The sequence below is a fragment of the Felis catus genome, chromosome B1 (assembly GCF_018350175.1).
Source record: "Felis catus isolate Fca126 chromosome B1, F.catus_Fca126_mat1.0, whole genome shotgun sequence".
Taxonomy (NCBI): domain Eukaryota; kingdom Metazoa; phylum Chordata; class Mammalia; order Carnivora; family Felidae; genus Felis; species Felis catus.
In genome coordinates this window covers 201,992,174-202,014,672 of record NC_058371.1, presented here as the reverse complement: position 1 = coordinate 202,014,672, position 22,499 = coordinate 201,992,174, and the positions used below count along the sequence as shown (strand labels likewise).

Below are 22,499 nucleotides of genomic sequence, written 5' to 3'. Positions count from 1 at the left end.
CCTTATGCAAAAGAGTGAAGCTGGACCCCTACCTCACACCATATCCAAACATTCACTCAATGGGGATCAAAGACCTAAACGTAACAATAAGACAATAAAACTCTTGGGAGAAAAATTAGGGAAAAGCTTCATGACGTTGAATTTGGTGACTGTTTCTTGGATAGGACACCAAGGGCACAGGCCTCCGTCAAAACGAAACCCCTTGTATGTCAAGGACACAATTGGTCAACAGAGGGAACAGGCGACCGACACATGCGCCTGTCCCTAAGGCCCGGCTCAAGGTCCTGTCCTCCACCCACACAGTTGTACTCGGGACCCCAGGCAGGAAAACGCCCATTCTGGGGTCACCGGGCAGGCTGGTGCCCAGGGTAGGTCTGACGCCAGTGTTTCTCACCCACGCCCAGCCTCCCCAGCCCTCCCTGGGCACCTGCTCCCGGGCACGTAGCTGCGTCCTGGGTGGTGTGGCACCGGGAGGGTCTCAACCGTGCCAGGTGCCCAGAGCCTCATTCTGTGTTCACTGCGGCCACGGAGTCCACTGGAAGGAGGGTGTCATAAGGCCACGTTTCCGTGAACGTGGGCCCCTGGGGCTGCTCTCTAGCAAAGCTGCCCTTTGCAGCCCGGTGACAAGCAGAAGTGATTCAGGGTGTCCCCGTGCGAGGACGGCCGCGTGGTCTCTCGTACCAAACCGAGTGAGGCTTCAGGGCAAGGTCCCTGCCCGCTCACCCCAGCCCGCGGCTCGCTCTTTCAGGGTGGGGCGGGGAGAGCCGGACGCACAGACAGGGACAGACTCCCCTGCAGAGAGAGCTGCTCGCCGCCGGGCTCCAGGGCTCCCAGGACCTCTCCTGAGGAAGAAGGCTTCACATAGCGCTTAGCTGGGGGTGTTTCTCCCCACGGCCCTTTCAGTCCGCTGAGCGCTGGGATCGCCTCGGAGGCCACACGGCCGTTGCTCAAGGAAGTGTGTCCCACGGGGCACGAAGGCTTCATGCTTCGTGAAGAGGGTGTCCCCGGGGTGAAAGAGATGACAATATACACGGAAGGGCCGTATGATGCCTTTTTGTAAAAATCAGAAAGGGTATGTGCCTACTCGTCCCTCCTATCCGGGTCTGGAAGGAGATTCTCCAAACTGCGCCTCTCGGAGGCGGGACTCGGCTGATTTTTCCTTTAATGATTGCCTTTCTCTACACAGACACGTACTGAGGGTATGACGGTCGAGAGTTACCTTGGAGCCGTGTTCGTGTGTGTGCACACGTGTGTGCGGGTGTGCGCGTGTGCCATGTAGGCGTGGATGTGCACGCACACACCTGTGTGCACATCGTGTGAGTTCGAGCGGTGTGGGCAGGTGTTGTGGGAATGTTGCTCCGTCTGGGTGCGTGTCAGTGTTTATAGGCCGGTCACTGTCTTCTCCAGCAGACAGTCCTGGTCCCCAGGGCCATTCCCAGGGCCAGGAGGAGGGTTCTTCCCAGACTTGTGGTCCTGGGGTTGTTTCCGGAGGGGGGAGGGAGGCTGGCCGCCTCCAGCTGGTGGCCGGCGGGCGTCTGGGATGCTCAGAGCTCAGGACTGACCTCGGGCGCCTGGAAGGCGGAAGGGCAGGTCCACCAACAACCTCAGGGGAAAACACTCACTTTCCCATCTGTCACCGCAGAGGAGCAGAGCTTGGCCGGGCCGGGAAGCAGCCGCCTCCATTGTACAGATGTGGAAACTGAGGCCCAAGGAGAGCATGAAACTTGCCCAAATCATGGAGCTGGTGAGCGGCCGCGGGGCACAGACTCCTGGGCTCAGAGCTTTGCCACCACCCCAGGCTCCAGGTGGACGTGATTTGGGGGGACGCTGTTCAACCCGTTCCCTGTCCTCAGGCTCTTTCCAGGCTCCCGAGCCAGATTTTCAGCCTGTTGGCAAATAGCACTTGCTGTTAATTTCTCGACCCCCCCCCCATTCCCGGTGCTGCTTCTGTCCCCCAGCCGCAGGCCCGCGGCCCTCATGAACGTGAAAGAAATGAGCCATTAGTGAGTAAGCAAAGTGTCAAAACAGACACTGGTGATGGGGGCGGGTCCTCCCCTCACCCCTCCCAAAGGAAAGGAAACCCAGCTCTCAGAATCCAGACCCCAGACCCAGAACAAAGGAGCCCTCGGCGGAGACAGGATCACACACACCGTGGAGGCCCTGAGCCGCCGGCTTCCCCGGAGGAAACCGCCGGCTTCCGCCTGGGCTCCTGCCTCCCACAGGGCCAGCCGCGCTCACACGGACCAACCTTCCCCGGGACCCACCACTGCCGGGAAGCCGGTCTCCGGTCTCCTTCCCAGGCTCCAGGACGGGCTTCCCCCTGTCCCTCCCTCGGGGGGACTCGGGCGGCTGCTATGGAGGGGACCGGCGCCCCCTGCCCACCTCTGTCTGTGTTTGGTGGGGGGCCCACAGCCAGGGGTCTATCTGACATTACACCCACAGCCCCACCTCCCTCACTGCCCTCTATGGGGCAATGGAGGGGGGCTGAATGGCCCTCGACAGGTGGGAGCGGCAGGAAGACGACCCCCCCCAGAAATGTCCACGTCCTAACCTTGGATCGTGTGAACGTGACCTCATACGGCAAAACAAGCAGTTTGGAGATGAGTTTACGTGAAGGATGTGAAGAGGGGGGTTATCCCGGATTAGCTGGTGGGTCCGACCCGGGTTCCCAAGCATCCTTCTCGGGGGTGGGGGGAGCAGAGTGTGAGCGCACACACGGGGCGGGGGGGTGATGGGGGAGGTTTCCAGGATGCACCCTGGAAGGTTCCAGAGACACAGCCACCGGCCCAGCGGTGCGGCAGCCCAGCCCCCGAAGCCGGAAAGGGCAGGAAGCCATTGTCCCCGGGCCCCCGGAGGGAGGAGCCCCAGCCGACTCCCCCATTTCAGAGTCTGGCCCCCAGACGGTGAGAGGGTAATTTCTGTCTTTTTAAGCCCCCCCGCGTGTGTTACAGCCGCCACAGGAAGCTAACGCACTCTTACCCTTGAACAAATGAATATGAAGTTAAAAAAAATCCTGAAATACTGACTCGCAGTCCAGACCCCTACATCCACCTGCCACGTTTCCCTCACCCCTGCCCCTTCCCCCAAAGGACCCACCCAGCCCTCGGAAGAGAGGGACGTGCCGGGACCAAGCCCACCAGAGCGGGAAACCCGGGCAGCGGGAAGGGTCGGACGAGCGGAGACTCAGTCCCTCGGTGGTCCCCAAGGCTGCCCGCTGGACTCTGTGGGCTTTCAGAAATTCCAATGCCGGGTCTCCACCTCGGGCCAAATGACGAGAAAGTCGGGCCCCAGTGACTGCAGAGACCGTGTTCTCTCCGTTCGTAGGGACCCAATCACTTTGGTTTTATTTGTGTATGTAGTTTTACTGTTTACTTATTTTTGAGTCAGAGTGCGCAGCAGGGGATGGAGGGGACAGAGGGGGGGACAGGGGGGGAAAGAGGGGGGACAGAGGATCTCCGGCAGGACAGCAGAGAGCCCGAGGTGGGGCTCAGACTCACGTACCGTGAGATCACGACGTGAGCTGAAGTCAGATGCTTCACCAACTGGGCCCCCCAGGCGCCCCTCACTTTGGTTTTAAGTGTGGCCACTTTAGGATGGGAACTTGGCCAACTGGGGATGTTCCTCCCCTTGCCCTCGGTTCTCAGGGGTAACGGTTGGCTCAGCTGCCGAGGAGACACCCCCAGCCCTGGACGCCCCTGCTGGCCGCGGGGTCTGGTGCTGGAGGCGGGGTGTCCCATCCTGCCGGCCCTCGCTCACACCCTCCTCGAGGGGGCTGCCAGCCAGGTGACCCCCAGAGGACTCTCGACACGTCCACGGCCTCCACGCCGGGGGGTCTGACAGGCCGTCGCCCTCGGCCAGAGTTGCTCTGTTGCTGGAGCCGCGTCGGATAACGTTCTTCCCGCCACCCCGATCTGATTCCCTAAGGGAGTTTGGGGGCCCCACGGCAGAAGGTGCCCTTTGTAGTCAAAGTCCCCCCCCCTTGGCCCAGAGCCTCCCCCACTCCCAGCGCCCCCACGAGAGGGTGCTTTTGTTAAATTGGTGAACCCGCGTGGGTACGCAGCCCCCAGTTCACGTCAGGGTCCCTCTCGGCGTGTGCCTTCCGCGGGCTCGGACACGCGTGTGATGGCAGGCAGACCCGCCGTTATGGTCTCGCCCGGCGCGGCCCGCTGCCCTCAACACCCCTGGGCTCCGACCTGTTCTGCCCTCCCCGGCCCCCAGCCCCCGGCCGCCGCTGATCTTACCGTCCCCGCCGTCCTGCCTGTTCTGGAATGTCCCGTGGATGGTCGGCCACGCGGCGTGCAGCCTTTTCAGACTGGCCGCTTGCCCTCAGTCGTGCGCGTCCACACTTCCTCCGGGTCTCTTGCCCGCTTGATGGCCTCCAGACTTTGCTCTGAGCCCTACGAGCCCGGCCCTCCCGGAATTAAAAACAAAACCCACCCGATGTTGAGGGCTGCCGAGCGGGGCCGGCACGGGGGAGGGGAGAAGGGGTGAGGGGTGCCGGGGAGGCTGCTACAGGCTCAGGACAGCCGGACAGCGGCATCTGCTCCCAGAGCTGCCTTCAGTGACCTTGGGTGGGCCCCCGGGATTGGCCAGGCTGGGAGGGTCCCTTCCGCGGGAATCAGCCTCAAGGTGGCAAACCTCACGTGAGTCGAATCAGGATGGCGGTCGTCGGGGGCACCTTGTTTCTCCTGCCGGCGGCCTCGTGTTCGCCAAGGGGGCTCGGCTGGCTACGCGGAAGCCTCGGGGCTCCCGGCCCGCGGTAAGCAGCCGAGCCCCGAGCGTGCAGCCACGCTTTCCAAGCCTCTGCCTGCGTCCTGCACGCTCATGTGCACCGGCCAGAGCCGCTCGGGGGGGAGGAGACGCCGTCTCTGCAGGGAAGACGGTACCCGACCTCCTATCACGTCTGCCGACACAAAGAACCTGGACGTCTCCCGGGGCGCCTGCGTGAGGCTGGCCGGGGACTGTGTGTGCACGTCTGCTGTGGCATTTGCCCCTTTATTTAAAACGGTCCCCCCTGTGTGCGTGCGTGTGTGTGTGTGTGTGTGTGTGTGGTTACATTGTATACACATGCATATATATGCTGTACGTATCGCATATAGTAAACACACACACACACACACACACACACACACACACACACACACACAGAGTTACCCCCGCTCGGGACGCATGCAGGTGTCTTCTCCAAGTCTGTGTCTTGTCTTAACACCATGTCCGTGATGTCTTTTCATGCAGGATGACTTATCACTTCTTAAAAATGGTTATTTAGGGTCGCCTGGGGGGCTCAGTCGGTTGTTAAGCGTCCGACTCGGGCTCTCGCGGTCCGTGGGTTCGAGCCCCGCGTCGGGCTCTGTGCCGACAGCTCGGAGCCTGGAGCCCGCTTCGGATTCTGTGTCTCCCTCTCTCTCTGTCTCTCTCTCTCTCTCTCAAAAAATAAATACAACCATTAAATTTTTTTTAAGTTTACTTATTTTTGAAAGAGAGAGTAGAAATGGGGGAGGATCAGAGAGTGAGGGGGACAGAGGATCGGAAGCAGGCTCCAAGCTGACAGCAGAGAGCCCACTGTGGGGCTCAAACTCACGAACAATGAGATCACAACCTGAGCCGAAGTCACGAGCTGGACGCTTAACCGACTGAGCCCCCCGGGTGGCCCCCACTCGTTTATTTTCCTTGGTTTGATGGTTTTCTGTGACCTTCAGGACCAGGTGGACTAGAAGTGGGGGGGCGCCACCCGGCCCCCCTTGGACCCACACGGAACCCATTCAGGCTCCACGGAGGGGAGAAAGCCTTCGTGAGCTGGGGCGGGTCTCACTTGCTGAGGGTGTTTATCCCCGGGGGTGGGGGCTGGGAGGATGCGGAATGCCTTCCTGCATCCGCCGAGTGGCTCCGGGGTCCTCTGTGGGTCTGTCCCACGGTGTTGGCGGACATTGGGGTGCAGCCAGATGAGCGGCTGAGTCCAGAGTGCTCTGGCTCCCCAAGAAGGTCCCTTCCTGCACCGGGAGGACCGTCCCCCGGGGCCAGGCAGAAGTGGGAGGCGACCCTGCCCAGGCAGGACCGTCTGGGCCATGTCCTGGAAAGCAGATGTCCCTTTGGTCAGGGCCCCCCCAACCTTGCACTGGGCTCCAGGATCCAGGCCGAGGCAGGAGCAGGTGTCTGTCGTGCTGGACCGAGAATTCTGGGGGGCATCAGCCGTGACCGCACTCTGCAGGGTCCTCCCTGCTGGCCCGCGGGCCTTGAGCCTGAGTAAGGACAGGCTCAGGGCCGGATGTGCACAGGGGCTGCCCCCATGGGGCGGGGTGGTGCAGAATGTGAGGAGAGGGGCCTGCTCTGGGCCTGCCCCCCCCCCCCCCCGCGCCCTGTCCTGCCCCAGGGGTGGGGCCTGTTCTGGAACCTGAGACAGCTTCGGCTCCCTCCCTTGCCCTTCTCTGAAAACCCCGCCCAGCCCTCCCCTGGCCTCACCACTTCCCCAAATTGATGGGTCTCCAGAGAGGTTCCCCCGCCCTGCAGACAGGCGCACCAGAGCCGTCACAGACACGGAGCCCACCCTGCGTGTTCCGGGAGGGACGCCCCTGTTTCCCGGAGACACCCCGGCCCCGTGTTCCCTCTTCCCCGGGACGCCATGCAAACCCGGCCCAAAGCCACAGAGGTTGTGAAATGCTTTCGTTTCTGGCTGGAGGTGAGGGCCGGCCCGGGGAGCACAGGCGAGGGTGGACGAGGGCCGTGCTCGCAGCCGGAAACGGCTGCCCCGGGGCGACGGCAAGGCCCCGCACCGCCCCTCGTGTCCAGGGGCGCAGGCCCACCCGGAAGATCGCCCTCTGCTCCGGGGGACCCAGACTGTCTGCAGAGGGTGGCTGAGAGCCCGGGGTCCCGACGCCCGGCCCTCCCCGTCTCTCCTTCCTTAACTGCAGGTGCGGGAGCCAGGCCCAGGCCTCACACGTGGACGAGTGGAGCCCGGAGAGCACGGACAGCTGGGCGCACAGGCGAGGACGGAGCTGGGGAGGGCAGCCAGCGGCGAGGCTGAACGCGGCCCCTGCAAGGTGGGGTCAGGCTGCAGGGCCGCCTGGCCTTTGGCCTTGGTGTGTGTTATCCGAGCCTCGTAGCAGATGATCACGAACTTATCGGCTGAAAACGACACGCATTTGCTGCTTCACCCTTTCTGGGGGTCAGGAGTTGGGCCCGGCTCTCTGCTCAGGGTCTCAGCCGGCTGCAGTCAAGGTGTCCGCGGATGGTTGTGGTTGCAGGACTGAGGTCCCTGTGCTCGAGGGCAGCCGCAGGGGACCCCGGAGCTCCTTGCCATGTGGCCTCTCTACGGGAAGTTCACACCGTGGCTGTTTGCTTTCTCAAGGCCACAGGAGAGCAGCTTAGATCTACTCCTTGCAGGGAAGGCTGGACCCTCTGTTAGAGGGATCGCCTGGTTAGGTCAGGCCCACCGGGATACTCTCCTGTTTGAGTAACCCCGTCCGCTGATGACACATGATTACATCCGCAAACCCACTTCACCTTTTCCATGAACATAACCTACTTCTAGGAGTGAGACCCCATGGGTGCAGCTCACTCAGGGAAGGGGGTTCTCCAGGGCCGTTTTGGAATTCTGCCTTCCGTCTGGGGGAAAGCACACCCTGTCCTCTTTCACCTTGTCACGTCGGCCGTGGTGACCCCAATAAGCCCCCGTTTGTTACGGCACCAGTGTTTCGAAAGCCGCCGTCAACCCTCCTAACGCCTTGGCACGGAACTTCTCTCGTCCTTCGCGTACAGGAAGCTGAGGCTCGCGGAGGGCAAGGCCCATCGGCACACGTGACTTTGCCGGGCGTTCCGGGTCACACAGGCGTGGAGAGAAGCAAAGCCTGGGCTCGCACAGACCCCCCCGCCCCGCGGCCGGCAGACAGGTTCCCCGAGCCGTGCAGCCGGTGGCCGACAGACCCCCTCCCAGGCCAGGTGCACGCGGCCCAGGAAGCTCGGACTGACCCCCCCCCCAAACGCAGCTGCGACCACGGGCCACGCAGACCTTCTTGTCCCCAGCAGAGTGTCAGGGCCGCCGAGACACCTCTCCTTGGCGAGGGAGGGCCCTCTGCAGCCGGGGATCCAGGTCTCCCCGAGCGGGGCCCTCCCGTCGCCAGAGACCCGGCCTGGGAGAGCGCCCAGCCTCACACCAGGCACAACCACCGCCCGCAGCTCCCGCCCGCTCCCTGTTCGCAGGTGATGGGGCTGCCGTCGCTCCACGGTGACGAAGAGGATGACGGATGCTGTGTGTCCTTGGGACGGTCGCTATCCCTCTCTCAGCTTCAGTTTCCCTATCCAAAGCCAGGGCCTGCCTACGCTTGGGTCAACATTTGTCCCTCGTAAGAACCCGGTGCCCAGAAAGAGGTGGTCTCCACGGAGGCAGAGACGGCCAAGCCGGGGTGGGGACGTCCGGGACCCTGAAGTTAGGAAGTGGGGCTGTGTGACCCTGGGGGGGCTGCCTTCCCTCTCTGTTTGGGGAGGTGGATGGGAGTCTCCAGGGACCCCTGGCAAGGAGTGGTTTTATCCCTGGCCCGGGGGCTCCTCCTGGAGGAGGGGCCGTTTGTCCCCCCTCATCATCCCCACGTGGCTCAGCCCTGAGCACGGCCTGCGGCAGCTGGTGATCCCGCACGCGGGTCCCCGAACGGACCCGGTGGAGACGCCTCCTTCTACGGCTGGGGCAGCGGGGCTCCTGGGCTGCGTGCCCAGTTGGCGCACGGGTGCCAGGCACGTGCCCGTCTCACACGCGCTCTGCTCCAAGAGGGGCTCCGGGGTTACCGCCGGGGGCCCTGGTCTCTGAAGGGCCCCCCTGCTGCCCGCCGCCTCCTTGCTCTGGCTGAAAACGAGGGACTGGCCGCCCAGCTCTGTGCCTGGCACGTGCTCTCTCTTCTTCCTCAGGACCTTGCGGTAGGTTTGGTTTTGGTGACAGATGAAGAGACTGACGGTCTGAGACGCTAAGAGACTCGACCAGTGACTCAGCCTTTGGTTCAGAGTTCTGGAGCCTGTGGTTGTTGGAGCGCATCCCGTGGTGCATCATCAGAAGGAAGCAGGCAACTCTTAGCCCGGGGTCCGGCACCGAGCCCTCGGCTCCGTGAGTCCTCCCTCGACCCCCGTACGGGGGCCATCGGTCTCGTTTATACTTTCGACCAAAACTGGGGCTCCAATGAACTCACCCCAAATCCCCAGCCTCTGAGTGGGGGGCTGGGGGTGGAAGCCAGGAGTTGACCGACAGAATGTGCCCTCGGGGCCACCAGGCCTGTTGCCCCAGGGCAACAGGCAGGTCCCAGCGGGCAGGGGTGGGGCGCTGGGAACCCCGGGCGGGAGGGGTGAGGGCCACAGCTGGAGGTCAGGGAAGGCGCGGGTTCTGAGGCAGGTGGTGGCCCCCGAGTGACCTGCCCAACAGTCCGACCCGACACGGGGAGGCTGCAGGCCCAGCGCGGGTCATCAGGTCGTCCTGTTTTCAATTACAGCGCGGTCTCCTCCCATGTTCCCCTCCCAGCGACCGCGAGAAGCCAGTTTGGGGTCAAGGTTAGAAGCTTCCCCGGCTTCTGCGCCAGCTTCTGGAAGGCTCTCTGCTGCCCCCTGGTGGGAGAGGCCGGGGCGGGGCCTGCAGGCCGCCGCTGAGCCGGGCAGGAGGGGGGGGACTCCCCCAGACCCCAGCGGCAGAGGCAGGAAGGATAGTGGAGAGCCCCTGCCAGCCTCAGTTTCCCCTTCCGCTAAAGGAGGGTCGTGGAGGAGGGGGAACGAGAAGTGACATGGGCGGTGTCTGTGGGGAGACGAAAATGTATCCGAACCAGGCACAGGCGGGTGGCTGAACCACATCTACCTGCACAAAACGCCTCTGAGTCGGTCACTTTCAATGGTTCATTTTATCTTACGTGAATGTCACCTTGTTTGACAAAATAAATTAAAGAAAAAGAGATCGGAACAGTGCCGTGCGGGTGAGAACCACTTGGGACGCCCACGGCCTCTCTGAGCCTCAGTTTCCCTGACTATAAATGGAGGGTTCCTGGCACGTGGGGGCCCAGATGAGCCCCTAGACGCACTCACAGCAGCACATTCCGCACAGGGCTGGAGGCCACCCCCCCCCCCCCCACCCGGCCTGGCTGGCTGGCGGGTGCAGGTGGGACCGGCCGGGCTGGGCCAGAGGACTCTCAGGTGACAGAACGTGTGGGCTGTGTTCCCCTCGCTCGCCTTCGGGACGCAGGAAGGGGCAGAGGTGCAATGACATGCTAACACCTTCTTCCAGGACGCGCCCCTGGGTCCTGATGCTGACACATCCCCCCGAGGCAGGCGGGCAGGTGGTACAGTGGTTACGGCTCTGCCCCACCTATCTGCTGTGTGACGGCGGGCAGGGCACCTACCCTCTCTGTGCCTCGGCCGGAAATGGAGACAATAACAGACCCAACGGTGCGGGCCCGGTGAGGTCGGCGTGAGGGTTAAAGGCAGAGCACAGAGCCTGACACACAGTGAGGGCACGGGGAAGGGGGAAGATGCCCAGGGGATCCCACCACCGCCTTCCGCTCTGACAGGCCAGGAAATGGGTGCGAGGGGCGTGATTTGCCTGAGGCCACACCGCGCGGGGCCGGCAGGGGGACCTGGCCCGGGTGGGTCTGACTCAGTCCTTCCAGCTCACAGCAGCAGGGCGGGCCCCCGGGGAAGGGGCTTGGTCCCTGGACGCTCCCCAGGCGGTAGGCCAGGGGAGGGGGCCTTGTGGGCTTTGGCAGGCTGCCGCAAAATCGTTTATGGCTATCAGACCCCTACCGTCCTGCCTCTGTTTCCCAGAAAATGAGCCTCCCAGAGACACTAGGAGAGGCGAGGACAGGGGACCTCAGGGCGAGGGGCCGGGGGCCAGCCAGGGCGGACAGGGGACCTCAGGGCGAGGGGCCGGGGGCCAGCCAGGGCGGACAGGCGTCCTCAGGGCGAGGGGCCGGGGCCAGCCAGGGCGGACAGGGGACCTCAGGGCGAGGGGCCGGGGGCCAGCCAGGGCGGACAGGGGACCTCAGGGCGAGGGGCTGGGGGCCAGCCGGGCGGACAGGGGTCCTCAGGGCGAGGGGCCGGGGGCCAGCCAGGGTGGACAGGGGACCTCAGGGCGAGGGGCCGGGGACCAGCCAGGGCGCCCGCCCCCAGCACCGGCCCGGGGCCAGGTTGACTCTGCGGATGTTGAGCTCGGTGGCGAAGGTCCTGGCCTTCTGGTAGAAGAAGAGGGACTTCTCGCGGTCCAGGAGGAAGTTGTGGTAGATGGTGGCCAGGCGCGTGTAGATCTTCATCTGGGCCCTCTTGTTGCCGAGGTCCACGGCCGCTGCCAAGGCCAGCTGGTAGTACCCCGCCGCGTCGAAGGGGTCCTGAAGGAGGCCCGACATTAACACGCCCCCTGGCTGCAGGCAGGGGCTGGCCGGCCTGTGTCCCCAGAGGCTGCTCCGTGCCCGGCCCCCCGTCACCTCCACCCAGTCCCTCCCGACGGACCACTCTAACTGGGACAAGCCCCAGTTCAGCAGCCCTGGCTCCTCCCTGCCCCCACACAGAGAGAGGATAAAAGCAGGTACGCAGAGCAGTTCAACAAACACTCCCGAGCCCCTACCAGGCACTGGACCCCGTGCAGGGCGGGAGCCACGGCCGACTCTGGGGCCACGCCGACCACAGGGGTGACCGGCAGCCGGTGGCAGCCCCGGGTGGCACCTGAGTCGGCCTGAGGTGGACTTGGAGGGCTGCCTGGAGGAGGGGACAGCTTCACTAAGGAGCTGGCCAAAGTGGGTGGTTGGGAGTTGTGTATCCGTGTGCATGTGTGTGCATGTGTGTGCGTGTGGACGTGCACACCTGTGCCTGGAGCAGCCAGCAGGTGGCAAACCGGATTCACGCCCAAATCTGTCCCGTTCCAGCCTTGTTCTTTCGTCCCTGAGGCCCCGCGTACAGATGACCTCGATTCAGGGAGACCATTGGCAAAGATGCCCACGGCCCCCCAACCTCTAGAGCGGCACTTGCCCAGGCCTGTCCCGTAAAGGGGGCTCGGAGGAATCTCTCGCCCTCCTGGCCACGTGGCTGATGGTGTGAAGTCGGCCCGTGGCCCCTGATGGAATTTCCAAGCCGTCGTCACGGTGAGGACAGACGTGCTGTCGACAGAGCGGCCATGGTGCGGCTGGCAAGCTGCCTGGTCCCAGCCTCTCGGGCTCAGGGACCTGGGCTTCGCAGCTGCAGCCCTGCCCCGTGACACCGTGGAGAGATAAGGTCCCCGTCCCCAGGGCCTGGGCATCAGATCAGCTACCTCTGGGCCTGCAGCTGCCCCGGCCCGGCCTCCTGACCCCCATCTTGGACACCTTTTTTGCCTCCCAGCCTGTTTCCCCCTCTTGTACAGAGCTGCTTAGGAATCAGTCACACGGGACCCGGGGCAGGCCCCCCCCCCCTTCGGATGGGCCAGGGGTCAGGGGCATGTATTGCAGACGACAGAGGGCTCTGGGTGTAAGAGCTCAGGTGAGGCTGGCCACAGTCCTGCCCCACCGCCAGGCTCCGTGGCCCCGACACAGGGGAGGGCCCGGCCCAGAGCCCAGCCTGGGACATAGACACGTATGCAGGTCGCAGGGTCAGAGGCTCGTGGGTTCTAGGATCCCGAGCACTGGAGCCCCACGGAGCTCTGCTAATCCTACCCTGGTCAACTGACCGTGCCTGGCCCTCAGCCTCTGCCCTGCCTCGAGGGGGCTCCACTCTTCTAGAACAGTAAAGCGTTCGCTGGCAGAACCAACCACACAGAGCCTGGGTCACACGGAGCCTGGGTCACACAGACTGGAAGGTAGTGAGGTTACGTTGCAGTAACCACCCCCCCCCCCCCGCCCCTGCCGACAGGCTCCCCAAGAACCACCCAGCGGGCACGGGAGGCTGTAGTGACCACTTGTGACCACCAGGTGTCATCGGTGCACAGCCAAGGCTGCCCCGGGGAAGGGGGTTGGGGGCTACCAACTGGGTGGGGGTCTTCTGGGGCCACCCCAGCCCCGAGGGGCCATTCAGTGGGGAGGGGGAGGGAGAAGTCGGCCCCTGGGCTCGGGCACCCGCCCTTCAGCCGGCACGGAGCAGGGACACCGCGCAGGGACGACGCTAGGCCCCGGGTGGGGTGATGGGGGCCCCTGCCTGTGCAGGCGAGTGATGGAGACACATCTCCGGGTTCTGGTCTGTGAGGTCCCAGCTCCAGCGCCTCCAGCCCCCATAGGGCAGGAACTGCCCGGAGTGGTGTCCCTGCTACAAACCCCAGGGGACATGAGGATTAAAGGGGCTCGGGATTCCAGGAAGGAGTCGCTCTGCCCACAGTGGTCGGCTTCCAGGAGGAGGTGCCGGGATCTGGGTAGCACCCTACAACCTGGGTCTCTGGTGGGTCTCTAGTGACTCATCCCCCTGCCCCCAGAACGTCCTGTCCCCCTCCTACTGCCTCGGCGGCTAACTCCTGCTTGACCGTCACGACTCGGCTTTGCCGTTACCGTGCCCGGGAGGCTCCCCTGACTACACGGCTGTGTCTGCTCTGACCCAGTGGCTGCCAGGGTCCGTTCACACGTCAGCCGCCCCCACGGGCTGGGGGAGCTCTGACGGCGTCTGCTGACCTTGCCTGTGCTGCAGAGCCAGGCCCGGAGACGCCGGGGCCCCGGGGCCCGTGTGCGGTCCCCCTCCACGCGGGAGCAAGGGCTCCCGACGCACCCGAGCCCCGCCTCCCCCCCCCCCACCCGCGCCCACCTTCAGGTCGTAGAAGATGATGTCCCCGAGCACCAGGTACACTTTCACGTAGTACAGCGTCTCCTCGGCGAACTGCAGGGGCGAGCTGCAGAGCGACAGGGCCTTGAGGTAGAAATGCTCCGCCAGCTCGCCGTGGCCCAGCCGATGGTGCAGGGCGGCCAGCCGGTGGTAGGCCACTCTCTCGTTCAGCCGGTCCCCTAGGGTCGCAGGGGAGGGGGCACGCGTGAGGCTACGGCTGCGGGTGGCGGCGGGCCCAGGCCAGCTCCGGCCCCCAAGCCGGCCGCTTCCTGTCCCGAGACTCACTCTTCCCATCTGCACAATGGGCCTGATGTCGCAGGCTCGCTGTCCGCCTCAGGAAGGTGGACCTGCCCATGGGGCCTGCTCTGTACCTGCCCGTGGCGCCTGGAAGGGGTGACGGGGAGCCCCAAAGTCAGGCAGTCGCAAACCCCGGGGCTCGGTCCACCCGCACACACGACGCTCACCCTTCCTGGTGTATGAGCTGCCCCCCCCCGCCCCCCACGCCCTCCGGATGTCTCCAGATCGTCCCCCTTCCAGGCGAGCACTGTGGGGTCTGCACACCCAGTCCTGTCTCCGACGGGAAGACAGGTGGCTGGGAACAGCACAGTTAGGTGCTGGGACACGAGGTGCCCGGCAGTGGGGGGATCTCGCCAGCCAGGTGACAGCGGGGCTGGCTGAGTGCGGCGAGGAACAAGGGTAAGGGACGGCACGCAGACAGGCGCGTGCCGGGGCTGGTGACAAGCCGGGGTGTCCAGACCGCGGGGCATGGTGGCCGGCCTTGGTGGTCAGCTGGCCAAGAAAGCCCAGCCACCCCGTGAGTGTGACGTGTCCCCGGGGCATCCCAGCCCGCCTGCACGGAGGAGGCGGCTTGCGGACGGAAGCAGCCCCGCACGCGGGCCGGGTTCCACGGCCTCGGGCCTTCTGCGCCTGCCCTCCAGGTCTCCCCCGCCGGGGCCGGGGTGCAGGGCTTACCCAGGGTGATGCTGAGCGCCAGGGCCATGTGGGCGAACTCCAGGCCCTCCCGGGGCGCGTCCAGCTCGGCCAGCAGTGCCACCAGCTTGTTGCACAGACGCAGCTCGGCCTCCTGGTTCCCTGTGGTGGAGGCCAAGGGCAGCGCCCGATCCTGCCACACGGGCGGGTGGGTCAGGCCTCACCCGCGGCGGCCGGCCCGGGGCCAGCACCCCCTCAGAGCCCCGACCGCACGCTGGGAGCGTCCTCCCCATCATCCCGCTGTATCTCTGTTCGGCCCCAGGGCACTGAGCCACCAGCAAGCTGGGATGTGGCCTGCAGCCCATCTGTCTCAGCAGCCTGGGACCAGCCCGTCCCCGGACGGTGAGAGCCTGACCAGGAGGGCCCAACCCCGCGCTCTAAACACGCACGTTTCTGTTCCCCAGGGCTGAGCCGCAGGCCGTGAGCTGGGCGGGCAGGCACACGCAGACCTGGGCCCCGGGGCTGTGTGTCCCGTGATACACCCCTGTGCCTCTCTGAGCCTCAGTTTCCTCATCTGCGAAGTGGAACAGGACTGGCCTCCCTGAGGTGTGAGGTGCTGCAAGCCTAAAGCTGCCTCCGTCCCTCAAACGGCCTCTCCTTTCTCTGTCCCTTCCAGGTGAGGGTGGGGACAAGATCATCCCAGGCGAAACCACCAAGCAAGTAAGCGGGTGCGTGGGGCAGTCCTCCCTCCTGGCGGGAGGCCTCCGCCGCCCCCCCCCCAAACTCCCATGGAAGGCGCCCCCACCCCTGAGGCCCACCCTCACTGCCCGGCTCACCCGGTAGAAGGACACGGCTTTCTCCCGCTCCCAGGTCCCGTTGAAGAAGATGTCCCCAGCCGCCTCAAACAGCTCCAGCCCCAGGTTGGGGTCCCCCGTGTACAGGGCTGCGTTCTGGGCCACCTGCGGGCGTGCAGAAGCTCTCGTGAGACCCACAGGCCTCCCCCAGACCCTCGAGGCAACCCCGAGGACCCGCAACACGTGCTCCGGGTGACTCTTTCCTCTCCCTCCAGAGGGACTGGCCTTGTTCAGTCCCTGTGCAGCTGGGGACATCATTTCCCACTATGTCCCATGGGGAGGCCCGTCCAGCTAGGGCGCCGGGGGTCCGCAAGTGCGGGCTGCTGAGGAGTTTGGGAGCCAGCTCAGAGGTGGCCTCCGGGTCCCGGCGGTCACACCCGGACCCCGGCACTCTCTCCGCTGGGGTCCCCTCCACTGTGTCCTTCCATGGCCCTTAGCAACACCTGCCTGTCTCTCCGAGCAGACGACTAAGACTGCTGCTTCTCTGCTGCATCTGGGGCCCAGCACGGTGGCTGGCCCATAATAGGTGCTCAACAAACACCAGCTGAGTGGACAAGAGTGGCCTAGCCCTGCTGGCAATCCAGAACCTTCCACAGTCCCATGAACCTTCGGCCTCTGCCCCTGTGAATCCCCTACTGCCGGGAAGCCCTTTTCCCAGTTGGGCACTGACCCCACGCACCCTGCACCCCAAACTGACCGGAGCTCGCCCTCCCGGCCCCTCTGTGTACAACCGCACCCCTGCCCGCAGCTCTGCCCGCAGCCCCGAGGCGCCTGCCCCCCGTCAGCGGTGAGCCCCGGGACCCTCGGCCCATGGCCCAGGGAAGTACACAGCAAGCGCTCAAAAGTGAGAACACTCATTGGCCTCACGAGCCTCTCAATCTATTCCAAGTCACGTCAAGCTTGGAACGCAACTGGAAACGGAGCTTCTGTGATAAGTGGGTTTTTTAAGGAGGCACGCCGTTTGCCACTGAAGAAAATTCTTCTGTGTGCCAACGCGGTGGACGCGTCATTTGCACATTTATTGAGTGCTTGCTGTGTACCAACACGGTGGTGGCCGTGATGAGGGGCACATGCCTCCGGCCCCTTGGGGAGTCTCGGATTGTTGTGGAAGATGCCGGGCAGTGGGGGTCCAGGGCTGGGAGCCCAGGGCTGGGGGTTTAGGGGTGGGGGTCCATGGCTGGGGGCCCAGGGCTGGGGGTTCAGTGTTGGGGGCCCAGGGCTGGGGGTCCAGGGGTGGCAGTCCAGGGCTGGGAATACAGGGATGGGGGTCTAGGGCTGGGGGGTCCAGAGTGGCGGTCCAGGGCTGGGGGTTCAGGGCTGGGGGTCCAGGGCTGGGGGTTCAGGGGTGGGGGTCCAGGAGTGGGGTCCAGGGCTGGGAATCCAGGGCTGGGGGTTCAGGGGTGGGGGTCCAGGAGTGGGGTCCAGGGCTGGGGGTTCAGGGGTGGGGGTCTAGGGCTGGGAATACAAGGATGGGGGTCCAGGGGTGGTGGTCCATGGCTGGGGCCCAGGTCTGGGTGTACAGGGTGGGGGTCCAGGGCTGGGAATACAGGGCTGGGGGTCTAGGCCTTGGGGGCCCGGGCTGGGGGTACAGGGTGGTGTTCCTGGGCTGGGAATACAGGAATGGGGGTCCAGGGCTGGGGTCCCAGGGCTGGGGTCCCAGGGCTGTGGGTCCAGGGTTGGGGCCCAGGACTTGGGGTCCAGGGCTAGGGGTCCAGGGCTGGGGTCCCAGGGCTGGGGGTCCAGGGTTGGGGTCCAGGGCTAGGGGTCCAGGGCTGGGGGTCCAGGCTGGGGGCCCACGGCTGGGGGTCCAGGGCTGGGGTCCCAGGGCTGGGGGTCCAGGGTTGGGGTCCAGGGTTGGGATCCAGGGCTGGGGGTCCAGGCTGGGGGTCCAGGCTGGGGGCCCTCGGCTGGGGGCCCAGGGCTGGCCGCAGGGGTGGGGATGAAGGACAGGGCGCCCCAGCACCTGGAGGTACACGTCCACCAGCTCGTTCTGCTGGAGGATGTAATAGATCTTCCCCGCCTGCAGCCACGCGTGCGCCTCCTTCTCCTTCTTCTGCAGGTCGATGAAAATGCCCAGACTGCGCTTGGTGTAGTCCAGAGCGGACCTGTAGGCCCTGGGATTAGAGCGGGGGTCAGAGCGCGTTCTCCCGGGCCGGCGGTCCCCGGGGAGCAGACCAGGCTCTTCCTGGTGCCCGTCTGTCGGCTCTGGCTCGCCCAGCGAAAGTAAGGGAGGCTTTTTGGAAGGAAACGGGGACGGGGAGCGGGCCATTCTGTCCCTGCCCCATTTCCGGACACAGGCGCGCGACCTCTCTGGGTGCAGCGGGGAACGTGTGTGTGGGCAGAAATTGAGAGACCACCTAGGCCAGTGGTTCTCAAACCCCAGTGTGGCCGCGGGACCCTATTCCCAGGGTTTCTGCCGCAGCAGGTCTGGGGTGGGGCCCGAGAATGTGCTTTTGTGGCGAGCTCCCGGGCGATATTCTCCCCCACTTTGAGGATCAGCGATCAAGGTCACTGCCCATCGGTCGTGCTGTGAAACTGAGGCCCAGGTGGGAGGGGCAGAGGCCCCCCAAGTCCTGTGGAAACCTGGCTCCTTCCCTGCCTCTCAGTGAGTCCCCAGCCGGGAGGGGTGTTACCAGTGACGTTCCCGGGACCGTCCATCTGATCGGGATGGTCAGTGTGGGCGTCACAGGGGACAGAGGACCCTGAAACCCTGCCCCGAAGAAGCAGGGGGGACAGCCAGGTATTTCCCTGCGGATGAGAATCCTTCAGGTACATGTGGCCACTGTCCTCACATCTGAGGGGACAGCTGGGAACAGACTGCCTGGCCCAGAGCTGGGCTGGCTGGTGGACACTCAGGGCAGGCAGAGGTCAGCTTACAAAAGCCACTGTGTCACGAAGAATGGCCCAGAAACGCACGGTCTGCCTCCACTGTGGTGTGTACGTGGAGACGAGGGGACACCCTTCAGGGGAACCCTGTGCCTCGAGCGCCGGTGGGGACACCCCCAGGCCGGCCAGCCGGAGCTTATCTGACACTAAGGAATGAAGTGGTCCCTGAGGAGGGGCCACCCCAGGACCAGGGTCGGGGTCCTCCCCGCCCCGCCCGCGGAACCGGCCCTCACCGCTCGGTGCCCAGGGACAGGTAGAGCCGGCTGATGGTCTCCAGGAGCTGCCCCTCCAGCACCTTGTCCGCCACCCTGCGGGCCAGCGACAGCTGGAACTCATGGTAGACGACGCACTGGGCCTCGCTGGGCATGACCGTGCTGTAGAAGTGACAAAGCCGCTGGACGGCACGCAGCTGGCCTGGGCGGGGAGAACGAGAGGAAGGCATCGCCGTCACGCACGGCGGTGACATCTGCAGGGTTTGAAGGCCCCTGCCGTGTGCCTGCCTCCTCCGTGACTCTAGTGGGGTCGGTGCAGCGGGGAAACTGAGTCCAGACCGGCTACGCGATCCGCCCCGGGCCGCACAGCCAAGAGCACGCCGTGGTGAGCCCGCTGGGGCACGTCACAGACACGGCGCTGACCGCGTCTACACGTCCCGGGCCCGGGGGGTCCTGGCCAGCCTCTCCCACCGCACCGGGCTGCCTGCTTCTGCTTCACAAAACCCCTCCTGGGGTGACGGACAGGGGCTGCCTTCACCCCACGCCGACGAGGCAGGGAGCACCGGGCTGCCCATGCCGCAGGCGGGCACACTGAGTCTGGGGCACACAGCACGCAGTGGGGCTGCGATTCAAACCCAGCTCCCGGCGTTCCGGAGCCAGCGCTCCCTCGCGACGCCAGGCTCCGGCCGAGAACGGCCAGACGCGCTCTCCGCCAAGCGGACCACGGACAAGGACACAGAAGATCAGAACAACACGGTGACCGCGGAGACCGCACATATGGCGTTCTCAGTCGCCGAATCACCGGGCGACGCTCAGTAAATGTGAGAGCCTGACGTCTTACAGAGCATGATCTCCGGCGACGGCGGGATGAAACCAGGAATCGGTAACGGACGGGAGTCCGGGAAATCCACGAATACGTGGACGTGAAAAACGCACTGCCAGACGGCCGGGGGTCACGGGAGAAATCGCGACGGGAACCGGAAGGTACTCTGAGATGAGTGGAAGTAAACGCAGGGCAGACCCTGACCCTGCGGGATGCGGGACAGCCGTGTTTAGAGGGACTCTCTGGCCGTAAATGCCTACCTCAGAAAAGAAGAAAATTTTCAGACGCAAAGTTTAAGCTTCCGCCTTAAGGAACGAGAAAGACAGGAGGTAACTACATCCAAAGCGAGCAAAAGGAAGGAAAAATAAAGATTCAAGAGTAAAGACAAAAGAGTGACGTTGAGAATCGAAAAAACAAGAGAGGGAAACGAATGAAACTGAATGAAGGATCTTTGAGAAGATTCACAAAACGGACTCATCTGCAGCCAGACTAAGAAGAAAAGGCATAAATGATCGGAATTAGCCGTGGCACCGGCCTTACAGAAGGGTTTATGCCAACAAAGGGCAACCCAGCTACAACGGATGAACCCGGGGAGACCCAAGCTGCCAAAGCCAACTCAAACAGGAGCAGAGTGGCCCTCAGGCTCCTCGAGGTTCAGCATGGGGCAGAGGGGACAACAGGCCTGTGAGCACAGACAGGACCCGCCCGAGGCCACCGGGCACATCTGGGGACCCAGCTCTTGCTTCTTTCTGGAGATCCACAGGGTCCCCTTCCAGGCTCCGTGAGCGTCCGAGTGTTCTACAACCCTCAACGGCTCCCCAGGGCTCTCGGGAAAAATGCCAAACCGCAGCCCGGGGTCCCTGGCCCCTTCCTAGTGCCCCCAGCCAAGGTGCTCGCCACCCACCACCCGAGGCACTCACCCCAAACTCTGCATCTCCCTGCATGGCCCAGCTTTCCCCAGGGCCTTTGCACGGGCTTCACCGTCTGCCTGCCCTCCATCCTATGCTTGGCTAAACCCTCCTCCACACGGAGGTCCCACTAGTCGGGACCGGGAACCCCCGTCGTCACAATGAATACCCCCGTTTGCGGCTCCCGTGACCCGGGCATCTGTTTCCCACACTTGGCGGCCGGCCCCCGTGAGGACCGCACGGGTGCCGTTTGTGGCTGGAGCCTGCACAGAGCCTGGCGGGGGGGGCTCCCACGAGAGCCGCCCCGCAGCCGGCCTCGGAGGCACCCGCAAGTAGCTGCGGGTTCCCGCCATTCGACACTCTCGGCGGCGGGAGAGTCGAGAGCCCCGGGCGCGCTCTGGACGGACATGGGGAGAAGACGCGTTTTCTTTCCGCGAAGCCAGCGTGGCCGCCACTCACCTTCCAGGTGGTCCATCTCCGCGGCGACCAGAAAGGCCCACTCGTAGTAGCACTTGGCCTGCCGGGCGCGGGCCCTGCGGGCACACAGGCGGCCCAGCCGCAGGAGCACGCAGGTGAAGTCCTGGCCGCCCTCCCCGCCGGGCAGCCGGGAGAAGAGCTTCACGGCCTCCCGGCAGTAGTGCTGGGCCAGGCCGCCGGCGCCGGCCCGCAGGCACAGGGCCCCCAGGTTGGCCAGCGCCACCGCCTGGTTCCTGCGCCGGCCCCGGCCCCGCGCCACCCGCAGGGCGCGGTAGTAGCCCTCGGCCGCCTGCCGGGTCCTGCCCGTCCTCGTCAGCGCCACGGCCGCCATGTTGGCCATCACGCCCTCCTGCTCCGCGCCGGCCACCGCCCCGTCCCGCACGCACTCGAGGACGCCCAGGGCCGCCGGGCTCCGGCCGCCGAGCACGTGCAGCCAGGCGAGCATCAGCAGGTAGTCCAGCGCCAGGCGGCTCCCGGCCCCGGCGGCCGCCTCCGCGGCCTGCGCCATCAGGGCGACGGCCCTGCCGTGCTGGCCGTGGCCGCTGTGCAGCCGGGCCAGGCTGGCGCACAGGGGCCCGCGCAGCGCCCGGCCCGCGCCCGGGCCCAGGGAGGCCAGCGCCCGCCGGAGGTGGGGCGCGGCCTGGGAGGGCGGGCGGGGCAGGCGGGGGGCGTTGCGCAGGACCAGGTCCACGCTCCGGAGCGAGCCGCGCAGCGAGGCCCGGGCCCGCAGCGAGGCCGCCCTGACGCAGCCCAGCGCCAGGCGCGGCAGGCACCGCCGGCTGTAGGTGTCGGCCAGGAGCAGGTAGCAGTCGGCGGGCCAGGCGGCCTCCGGGGAGCCCCAGGCCTCGTGCAGGAGCAGCAGCCGCTCCAGGAAGGGCAGGGCCTCCTCGGGCTGCCGCAGGCGGGCGTGGTGCCTGGCCAGCAGGAAGCAGGCCCGGGCCTCGGCCTGCGGGCTCCGGCCGGCCACGGCCCGCCGCAGGGCGTGCGCCAGCAGCTCCGACCCGGCCTCGGTGCCGCAGCCGTGGCCGGGCGTCCCCAGCAGCAGGGCCGCGGCCTTGGGCGTCACCTGCGCGCACCTGTCTCTGTTCCTCTGCTTCAGGTGGATGGTGGCCAGGCTGCAGTACACGGCCGCCACCAGGAAGAGGTCGCCGAAGCGGCCCCCCAGGGCGCCCAGCGCCTCCTCGAAGTACACCCGGGCCTGGGACAGCTTGAGCCGGCGCACGCACAGCCGCCCCAGGAGGAAGCAGGCTCTGGCGAGGGCCATGGGGAGGCCGGCCTTCTTGGCCGCCCCCCGCGCCCGCGCCAGGAGCCCGGCCAGCTCCTCCTCGTCGGTGCGGCCGCCACACGCGGCGCTCAGCCCCGGCAGGGAGAGGTCATACAGGCCGCGGAAGCAGTCCTTGTAGCCGGGCGCGTCCAGGAACAGCAGCAGCGAGCCCAGGGCCTCCGGGTCGGTCCGGTCGGCCCCCGCGTCCAAGCAGAAGGGGGGCTCCTCAGGGTCCGGTGGGCTCGTGCCGCCGGAGGCCGCGCAGAGACCCCAGGACTCTGGCTCCTCGGGGCAGTCCTGGCGGGATTTGAATTCTTCCAGAATGTTCTTCACCTTCTGTAGGGTCTCGTGTGGCTCTGGGTCCAGGTGAGGTGATTCTGCAAATCACCAAAACCCCCCGGGTGGATGAGAGGCCGA

General features: G+C 65.5%; 1 protein-coding gene across 14 annotated transcripts in view; it reads right to left on the bottom strand.

The window, feature by feature from the left end:
• Nucleotides 1-9,847: 9,847 nt before the first annotated feature.
• Nucleotides 9,848-22,499, bottom strand: part of SH3TC1 (SH3 domain and tetratricopeptide repeats 1) — a 47,131-nt gene continuing 34,479 nt past the window's right edge. For 13 of the 14 annotated variants that reach the window (XM_023253418.2, XM_045056674.1, XM_023253417.2 and 10 more), the window contains 7 exons: nt 20,801-22,459; nt 18,632-18,812; nt 17,476-17,626; nt 15,495-15,617; nt 14,701-14,851; nt 13,711-13,907; nt 9,848-11,342 (listed from right to left, as the gene is read on the bottom strand). In XM_023253418.2, the coding sequence (XP_023109186.2) occupies nt 11,085-11,342; nt 13,711-13,907; nt 14,701-14,851; nt 15,495-15,617; nt 17,476-17,626; nt 18,632-18,812; nt 20,801-22,459 (2,720 nt within the window). In that variant the 3' untranslated portion in view covers nt 9,848-11,084. The other variant, XM_023253424.2, reaches the window with a different exon arrangement.